Raw genomic sequence first — 10,486 nt, 5'->3', positions numbered from 1 at the left:
TAGAGCCTGCCATCATTCACTATGAACTGGACTGTGTGTTTACAGGCAGTAGAGCCTGCCATCATTCACTATGAACTGGACTGTGTGTTTACAGGCAGTAGAGCCTGCCATCATTCACTATGAACTGGACTGTGTGTTTCCAGGCAGTAGAGCCTGCCATCATTCACTATGAACTGGACTGTGTGTTTACAGGCAGTAGGGCCTGCCATCATTCAATATGAACTGGACTGTGTGTTTCCAGGCAGTATTGCCTGCCATCATTCACTATGAACTGGACTGTGTGTTTCCAGGCAGCAGGGCCTGCCATCATTCACTATGAACTGGACTGTGTGTTTACAGGCAGTAGGGCCTGCCATCATTCACTATGAACTGGACTGTGTGTTTCCAGGCAGTATTGCCTGCCATCATTCACTATGAACTGGACTGTGTGTTTCCAGGCAGTATTGCCTGCCATCATTCACTATGAACTGGACTGTGTGTTTACAGTAGGGCCTGCCATCATTCAATATGAACTGGACTGTGTGTTTACAGGCAGTAGGGCCTGCCATCATTCACTATGAACTGGACTGTGTGTTTACAGGCAGTAGGGCCTGCCATCATTCACTATGAACTGGACTGTGTGTTTACAGGCATTAGGGCATGCCATCATTCACTATGAACTGGACTGTGTGTTTACAGTAGGGCCTGCCATCATTCACTATGAACTGGACTGTGTGTTTCCAGGCAGTAGGGCCTGCCATCATTCACTATGAACTGGACTGTGTGTTTCCAGGCAGTAGGGCCTGCCATCATTCACTATGAACTGGACTGTGTGTTTACAGGCAGTAGAGCCTGCCATCATTCACTATGAACTGGACTGTGTGTTTCCAGGCAGTAGGGCCTGCCATCAATCACTATGAACTGGACTGTGTGTTTACAGGCAGTAGAGCCTGCCATCATTCACTATGAACTGGACTGTGTGTTTACAGGCAGTAGGGCATGCCATCATTCACTATGAACTGGACTGTGTGTTTACAGGCAGTAGGGCCTGTCATCATTCACTATGAACTGGACTGTGTGTTTACAGGCAGTAGGACCTGCCATCATTCACTATGAACTGGACTGTGTGTTTCCAGGCAGTAAGGCCTGCCATCATTCACTATGAACTGGACTGTGTGTTTACAGGCATTAGGCCATGCCATCATTCACTATGAACTGGACTGTGTGTTTACAGGCAGTAGGGCCTGCCATCATTCACTATGAACTGGACTGTGTGTTTACAGGCATTAGGGCATGCCATCATTCACTATGAACTGGACTGTGTGTTTACAGGCAGTAGAGCCTGCCATCATTCACTATGAACTGGACTGTGTGTTTACAGGCAGCAGCAACAGTGTGACTTCAGATCATTAGAACACATTCACCAAAAGACACAAAATACACCTGAAAGGATTTCTGCAGTAATGTAAATACCACAGGAGTCCTCTTCCATTTGGGAACTTTACAGTCCTATTGATCAAACAACCATGAACAGGTTGGCTCTCTACCTCAGTTATCCACATCAACAACAACAAGACCAACAACTAATGCTAGCCAGAGTGAGATGAGCTAAAATCTAACGAGGGAACATTAGATAAATGCCCTCAAACTTTTTCAGCTATTTAACAGTCAAAATGTCACTGATAAACGATGGGGAATAGTAAGTAACCTGCTGGTCCTCCTGCAGCTTGCCTGCCGATGCATGCTTGTCCCAACAAAGTACCCAAGCTAACTGGCTAAAGTTGTCTAGATTGCTAGCTACTTCCAGATGTAAATGAGAGAACAGCCCACTCTGACCATGTGACTCTCCCTAGCAGAGCTGGTTAGGCTGTTTACATGTTATCTAGAAACAGTGCCTCCCAGGTGGATGCAGCCAACAGTGTACCAAGCAGACCAGCTGTGGTTTACAACCTGATAGCAATATGTTTGGGACTACCGAGAAATGTATTGGTGAATTCTATTAATCATGCATTGAACTGCATCCATCTATTCTGCCAACAATAACTTAGTGGACATCATGGAACGTTGAGTCAAATAGAACCTATTTTAAAACCTCTTATAAAGTTGGTAACATAAACTGGGAATTAGATATGTTTTACTGATATGATTGTCTACTTATTTCATATCTGCAAAGTAGTTAAAACGTTGTCAGTTCCACTTTAAGATCCCATTGTAATATTAATGTACTGTACATTAAGAGACTATTTTAATCAAATCAAATCAAATTTATTTTTATATAGCCCTTCGTACATCAGCTGATATTCTCAAAGTGCTGTACAGAAACCCAGCCTAAAACCCCAAACAGCAAGCAAAGCATGTGAAAGAAGCACGGTGGCTAGGAAAAACTCCCTAGGAAAAACTCCCTAGAAAGGCCAAAAACCTAGGAAGAAACCTAGAGAGGAACCAGGCTATGAGGGGTGGCCAGTCCTCTTCTGGCTGTGCAGGGTGGATATTATAACAGAACATGGTCAAAATGTTAAAATGTTAAAATGTTCATAAATGACCAGCATGGTCAAATAATAATAATCATAGTAGTTGTCGAGGGTGCAACAAGCACGTCCGGTGAACAGGTCAGGGTTCCATAGCCGCAGGCAGAACAGTTGAAACTGGAGCAGCAGCACGGCCAGGTGGACTGGGGACAGCAAGGAGTCATCATACCAGGTAGTCCTGAGGCATGGTCCTAGGGCTCAGGTCCTCCGAGAGAAAGACAGAAAGAGAGAAAGAGAGAATTAGAGAGAGCATATTTAAATACACACAGGACACCGGATAAGACAAGAGAAATACTCCAGATGTAACAGACTGACCCTAGCCCCCCGACACATAAACTACTGCAGCATAAATACTGGAGGCTGAGACAGGAGGGATCAGAAGACACTGTGGCCCCATCCGATGATACCCCCGGACAGGGCCAAACAGGCAGGATATAATGTACTGTATAATATTGATGTACTGTAAATTAATATACTATTGTAATACTGATGTACTGTACATTAAGAGACTATTGTAATATTGATGTACTGTAAATTAAGAGACTATTGTCATGTTGATGTACTGGACATTAAGAGACTATTGTAATACTGATGTACTGTACATTAAGATACTATTGTAATACTGATGTACTGGACATTAAGAGACTATTGTAATACTGATGTACTGGACATTAAGAGACTATTGTAATACTGATGTACTGTACAGTAAGAGACTATTGTAATACTGATGTACTGTACATTAAGAGACTATTGTAATATTGATGTACTGTAAATTAAGATACTATTGTAATGTTGATGTACTGGACATTAAGAGACTATTGTAATACTGATGTACTGTACAGTAAGAGACTATTGTAATATTGATGGTGGTACATGGTAACTGTTATCTACCAATGGACATTTGCCTGGAAGACGACTTACACAATGAAGAGAGTATTGGTGTGTGTGTGTGTGTGTGTGTGTGTGTGTGTGTGTGTGTGTGTGTGTGTGTGTGTGTGTGTGTGTGTGTGTGTGTGTGTGTGTGTGTGTGTGTGTGTGTGTGTGTGTGTGTGTGTGTGTGTGTGTGTGAGTGTGAGTGTGAGTCTGTGTGTGTGTGTCCCTCTGGACTTGCCAAGGCTGATATCCAAATCCTTCAAATGATACGCCCACGCAAATCATTTTTTCAAAACAAAGTTCAGTATTTATTCTTTATATAATGTTGCCTCTTTTCTTCCACGGTGAGAAAGATGACAGCAGAAGACAACTCAATCTCCTCACACAGTCAAGTAGATACCAAAATATTGTTTTCTCACACATACAGTCTCTCTCACACTCTCTCACTCGGTCAAGCAGACAGGTTTCATTTACAGTCCAATCATTGGGTAAAATGGTATGACTGGGGCTTTGGTCGTCTGAAAGTGACCAGACTGTCAAGGCCACAGAAGAGCACCGAGGCCCAGTTTGACCTCACCCTAATGGCTGACATATATGGACGGACACATTGTTACCACAGCAGAACAGAACACATACCAATCCCTGGACTCTCTTATTAGTGAACAGTGTATTGTTGAGTCCATAGAATCCTATTTCTATGGTTGACTCACATGTATTGAAAGTCTGTGTCCCAAAGCGCACCCTACTCCCTATTTAGTGGTCTACATTTGACCGAGGCCCATGCATAGGGGACAGGGTGCCATTTGGGATGCAACCCAAAATCTCCAACTGAATAACATAGATAGGTAATGCTTTTCTTTAAAAGAGCGCTGATTTCATAAAGCACAATCTATGTAACTATTGTAACAGAAATAGATTGGATGAAGGACATTACATGGAGCTGCAAGACTCTCTCTGTCTGTCTGTCTGTCCATCCGTCCGTCCGTCTCTCTCTCTGTCTGCGTTTTGCTCTCTGTCTGTCTGTTTCTCACCACTTCGTCTAGAAACTCATAACTTAAGGTGTGTGTGTGTGTGTGTGTGTGTGTGTGTGTGTGTGTGTGTGTGTGTGTGTGTGTGTGTGTGTGTGTGTGTGTGTGTGTGTGTGTGTGTGTGTGTGTGTGTGTGTGTGTGTGTGTGTGTGTGTGTGTGTGTCTCTCTCTCTTCTCCTCCTACTCATACCCTATCTCAGCCTGTCCTTGCCCTCTTCACCTCTACTGAAAACATCTCTGTAAAAGGAGTGCTCTCTCTCCTCCCTCCCTCCTCCCTCCTTCCTCCCCTCTTTCTCTCTCTCTCCTTCTTCCTTCTGCTCCCTCCTTTAATTTCCCTCTCTCTCTTCAGAGGGATGGAGAGGGGGGGGGGGAGTGCTTTACAGAAACAGGTGACCGGTAGGATAAAGAAAGGAAGAGAGAGACACAGAGAGAGAGAGAGGGGAGGAAGGAGGGAGGGATAGATGATTCGTCAGCACGCCTACCCACCCTCCTACAAAGCCTTGTAGAAACTCAGACAAAACGAGTAGGAAGAAAGGAAGAGGAGAGGAAGTCTGTTTTTGGTCACCTCCTAGAGGTCCTCCTCCTTTCTCTGACGTTGCTTCAGCTGTCCGCCAATCAGATTCCAGTCTCTCTTTTTAACTGTCTTCCATCGATCACTGGTAGGTCAGTCAGTTTGTCTGTCTCTGTCAGCAAGTCAAGGAATTATGTCTCTCTGTGAGTCAGCAAAGTCTGTGAGTAACAATTTGGTCCCTCTGTTGTTCTGTCCGTCTGTCGATCAATCTCAGTAAAGCCACAATGTAACTCTCCTTGTCTCTTTCTGCTGGAAAACTGCCAGGCTTTTCCATCCATTCATTCTATGCCAGGATCTATAAACTCAGCTTATAGAATAATATGGCTGGTCAGTCACTAGTCGGTCTTATTGGTTTGGAGTCCAGTCCAGTCATCATGTGTGCCAGTCTATGTCTCTTTCAGTTCCACTTCTAGATCTCTCCTTGGGTTCTATGCAGATCAGTTACTGGTTGATTCTTCTGAGTTGAACTAAGTTGATTCTTCTGAGTTGAACTAAGTTGATTCTTCTGAGTTGAACTAAGTTGATTATTCTGAGTTGGACTAAGTTGATTCTTCTGAGTTGGTCTAAGTTGATTCTTCTGAGTTGGTCTAAGTTGATTATGCTTAGTTGATGTGGGGGCTGGGTATTAGACTGGAGATATTGGGGTGGGTATGGTAGACAGTATTGGGGGGCTGGGTATTAAACTGGAGATATTGGGGTGGGTATGGTAGACAGTATTGGGGGGCTGGGTATTAGACTGGAGATATTGGGGTGGGTATGGTAGACGGTATTGGGGGGCTGGGTATTAAACTGGAGATATTGGGGTGGGTATGGTAGACAGTATTGGGGGGCTGGGTATTAAACTGGAGATATTGGGGTGGGTATGGTAGACAGTATTGGGGGGCTGGGTATTAGACTGGAGATATTGGGGTGGGTATGGTAGACAGTATTGGGGGGCTGGGTATTAAACTGGAGATATTGGGGTGGGTATGGTAGACAGTATTGGGGGGCTGGGTATTAGACTGGAGATATTGGGGTGGGTATGGTAGACAGTATTGGGGGGCTGGGTATTAAACTGGAGATATTGGGGTGGGTATGGTAGACAGTATTGGGGGGCTGGGTTGAAAACATTTAATTTGTTTGTTTACTCATCATCAAGTTGTTTGGCTAAAGGACTGACTAGCAGTCATTGGCTCCGTCTGAAATGGCTCCCTGTTCCCTATGTAGTGCAGTGTCAAAAGTAGTGCACTACTTTCACCTTCCAAAGAAGTGAGTGAGCATTCCAAGAGAGGGAACAAAGAACTTAAAGAGATCAATTATTGATCAAGTAAAATCAGTTTGAAATGCAACAGCTGCTGCCCTCAAAGAAAAGTCTCACAAACGTTATTCAGAATCTCAATAGCTCTTTTTATCTCTCATACTGGTCATTCACTGGTCACATCACACATTCCGTCAATGACATCACAAACAAACGGCGATAGCCAATCAGAACAGCGACTGACACTGCCAGAAAGGAAGCATCCTTCCCCTGTGGCTTCTATGGTGATGATGTCATATTTACAAGGACATGAAGTTATACAAAGACTGAACTTGAATACCTGAAGTGATTGCTTGTCTATCCTATTCAGTATCTCATGGTCAAGGGCCAGTACTGTCACTTTCTCTATCTCGCTCTCTTTCGTTCTTAATTTCACCGTGTCTCACATTCCTTTGCTTTATTTATATTGCCTGCCCTGTCCTTGCTCCCTCTCTTCCGTTCTCTTTATTATTGAGAATCTCGACAACCCTCTCTCCCTCGCTCTCTGTCCTTTCCTGTTGCACTTTCTTCTCTTCCACCTTCTCTGTCCTCTAGCTTCTTCCTTTGGTAACTTTTTAACTCATCACTCTCTCTGCCTTTCTGTCTCTCTACCTTTACATATCTCTCTACATATCATCTCTCTGTGTCTTTCTGTCTCTCTACCTTTACCTATCTCCCTACATATCCTCTCTCTGTGTCTTTCTGTCTCTCTACCTTTACATATCTCTCTACATATCCTCTCTGTGTCTTTCTGTCTCTCTACCTTTACCTATCTCTCTACATATCCTCTCTCTGTGTCTTTCTGTCTCTCTACCTTTACCTATCTCTCTACATATCCTCTCTCACCTTCTCGTATGCTGGTGACTGCCTCTCTTTCATTCCATCATCCCTTCTTTTCTCTCTCTCCTTAGCTATTTTTCTGTAAACAATCCATTATAAAGTAGGCATCATGGTAGACAACATATAAGAAAGATATCCCAACTGCTCTGCACCATCAAGTACACCGACCTATTTACAGTACAGTTGTCAGAGTTAATACAACAGAAGAAATGTAGTTACTGTCGTAACTGTAATCATAGCACTTGTAGTAGCAGACGTATTCGTAATAGTAGTAGTAGTAGTAACATGCATATAATAGTCGTAGCACTTGTAGTTGTAATATTCCTCCAAGTGACAACAGTTATAGCATTTGCAACAGTCAGTAGCACTGGTATTAGCTGTAGAGCGTTACAGGTGACCACTGACCCCTGATTGCAGGCGTCGTCATGGCAACCGACACACCAGACAGGTGAGATGCACCTGTTGTAGTAACAGCCTTGGTTGACTACTGTACTGTACTATATTGTACTATGTACAATAGTGTACTATGTACTGTCAGCCATTGTTGTTTAACCCTGCATTAAGTTAGAAGTAACAATCTAACCCCCCCTTTGTATCCCCTGCTGTCTTGTACTACTGACAGAGATAGAAGTTATCCAGTAGGACATCAGAGGGTTAACTAGGGAGGTACAGAGTCTTTAACAAGGGGTTCCCCATGCCCTGAGAGGGCCCAGGGCGAAGACAGGAACGGGAAGTGGGTACTTAATGTCGGATTCAGCCAAATATGAGGTGTAGATTGATGGAGACGGCGAGTAGCGAGAGGGCGAGGAGGAGTGAGAGAGAGTGGGATGACGTGGGGGTGGAGGAGGAGTTGGGAGGGAGGCCATCGAAGTCAGGCGGACACTCGAGCTCGAAGCATCGCAGCGTGGTGCCGGCGTCCTCGTTCCCATAGTTCGCCCAGTACTCCTCAGCGTCGAGTTTGGGTAGTGCTGCCTCTTCCTCGCCGAGCTCGTACTTGACATTGGTGGAGGTCACGATGGGTGGGTTGTTCTTTCCTTGGGGGAACGGGAAGGCCTTGATGGTCTCGGAGCTCTTCTCGAACACTGCCTTGGTCTGGGACTGGGGCTTGTGCTTGGAGAACCACCATCTTGTCTTGGTGCTGAAGGTCCTCGTGGTGGAGCCGGCCAGGGTGCCGGGGTCGGGGAGAGGGCAGAGGGCGAAGTCCATCTCACGGAGGAAGCGGAGGTCCATCCCACGGCGGGGGGACGGGGAGGAACACAACAGCTCGGACGATGAGACGCGGGCGCCACGGAACCACTCCCACAGGGGGAGGGCCTCGCAGCCACAGGACCAGGGGTTCCCGTTGAGACGGAGGAACTCGATGCCCTGGGTGTCACGGAGAGCCTGGCCGGGGAGCTCAGCCAATGAGTTGTTGAACAGGAAGAGCATGGTGAGGCGTCCGAGGTCGCGGAACGCCCGGCGGTTAACCTGGCGCACACGATTGTCGTGGAGAAGAAGGCGGTCCAAGTTGACCAGGCCACGGAACACGTTCTCCGACAGGGTACGGATACGGTTTCCATGCAAGAAGAGCTGGCTCAGGTTGATGAGGTCAGAGAAGAGGTCATCCTGGAGGAAGTGGAGCTGGTTCTCCTACAAGGACGAAACAGGAAACAGGAAGAGGAAGTGGTCAGGTGGGGTCAGGTGATGATGGACTACATTTCAATAGTGGTGAGGTGAGAAACATTTACACCTTCCACTAAAGGGCATCTCATAACTATCACTGATGCAGCATGATTTGAATCATGATACAACATGATGTAATTGTGATTGTGATGATATAAAATTATGTAATTTTCACAGCTATGAGATTTCCCTGTAGTGTGTGTGTATGCGTGTTGTGTGTGTATACATATGTGCCCATGTGTGCGTGAATATATGTGTACTGCCCCTACCTGCAGGTAGAGGAACTGCAGGCTGTACAGCTTGTGGAACAGGTCATGGGGCAGGGCGGTAAGCTTGCAGCGGTGCATGTGGAGACTCTGGAGTTTCTCCAGCCCCCTGAAGGCGCCTCCTTCCAGCCTGCGCAGGTGAGAGTTGTCCCCCAGGTCCAGCTCCTCTAGATCCCTCAGCTCACTGAAGGAGCCAGCCTCAATCCACGTGATGTTGTTGGAGAACAGCCACAAGACCTATAGGGAGGGAGGGAGGGAGGGAGGGAGGGAGGGAGGGAGGGAGGGAGGGAGGGAGGGAGGGAGGGAGGGAGGGAGGGAGGGAGGGAGGGAGGGAGGGAGGGAGGGAGGGAGGGAGGGAGGGAGGGAGGGAGGGGAGGAGGGAGAGTGTGAATATCAATATGTATTCTAGGGTCAGGTATTATTCTATGGTCATATTGTAGGTAAGACTCTGGACTCAAACTCAAAAAGAAAAACAAGGGTTTGGAGCGAACATAGAGGCAGAGAGAGTTAGAAAGAGAGAGAGAGAAGTCAAAAGAATCACACACTCAAACACACACCATGTCTCATTTAAACACTCTATAATAGTCTCTTACCTGAGTCCCGAAGCCGAAAGAGCCGACTCTGAGCTCCGTAATTCGGTTGTTCTGTAGGAACACGCGCTGCGAGTCGTAGGGCACGCCAACGGGCACGGAGGTGAAGTTCTGCGCCTGGCAGCTCACGGTCATGGGAGTCGGGTAGCACACGCACAGATGCGGGCACGCCGCCGACGGACCGGGCTTGCCGAGGACCAACCACACCACCAGCCACAGGGAGAGGCCGCCTGGGAGAGAGAGGGAAGAGGGGAGAAGTGAGTCTAGATGTGAGGTCGGGAAGGCGAAGCAAGCGGGAGCTGTCCGATAGCTGTGGTTCTGAAACTGTTTGGTGGTGGCCCGGATGGCAAACTGCTGCTGGAAATGTGGCAGTTGAATCTCAATACAGCTGATCAGTCAAATCTCAGATCACAATCAAAGTGTTGGTTATGTACCAAAATAGTTATGGATGCAGCAATACTTTTTTATCCCCAATATCAGTTTAAATTGTCACGTTTGAATATGGAGGTATGACGAAAAGATAACTGGAGCTGTCCAGGAACAACGGTGCTGAAACCGTTGACGCAGACACTCAACTGCCGCACTAAACCACATTGCTACCTTCAGTTGATGCTAAATACTTTATGCAAAGCCTTTGTCTAATCTGAATACCTAAAATGTATCATATTGAAATTGTTTAAAACATTCGCAAAATATCATCATATTGATGGAATGAGATTGTCATTTTAATACTGATTAAATAATTAACGCTCAATTTAGACAATATGAAGCTCAGTTAATTCATAATCAGTAAAGATTACAGCATCATGAGCCCATGTGATGACAGAGATGACGTATGATCACTTTAGAAGGCGTGATTGAGTAACCAAGTCT

At 46.0% G+C, this 10,486-nt stretch overlaps 1 protein-coding gene across 1 annotated transcript in view; it reads right to left on the bottom strand.

Annotated features, from left to right (window-relative positions):
• Positions 1-3,661: 3,661 nt before the first annotated feature.
• LOC106597433 (reticulon-4 receptor-like 2) overlaps positions 3,662-10,486 on the bottom strand; it is a 7,694-nt gene continuing 869 nt past the window's right edge. The window contains exons 2-4 of the mRNA XM_045716378.2: positions 9,617-9,843; positions 9,027-9,260; positions 3,662-8,724 (exon numbers count right to left, since the gene is read on the bottom strand). Of these exons, the coding sequence (XP_045572334.2) occupies positions 7,849-8,724; positions 9,027-9,260; positions 9,617-9,843 (1,337 nt within the window). The 3' untranslated portion in view covers positions 3,662-7,848. The remainder of the gene's footprint in view (positions 8,725-9,026; positions 9,261-9,616; positions 9,844-10,486) is intronic.

The sequence above is a fragment of the Salmo salar genome, chromosome 08 (genome assembly GCF_965601325.2).
Source record: "Salmo salar chromosome 08, fSalSal1, whole genome shotgun sequence".
Taxonomy (NCBI): domain Eukaryota; kingdom Metazoa; phylum Chordata; class Actinopteri; order Salmoniformes; family Salmonidae; genus Salmo; species Salmo salar.
The sequence above is the reverse complement of the archived record's forward strand: the minus strand, read 5'-3'. Positions and strand labels throughout refer to the sequence as shown.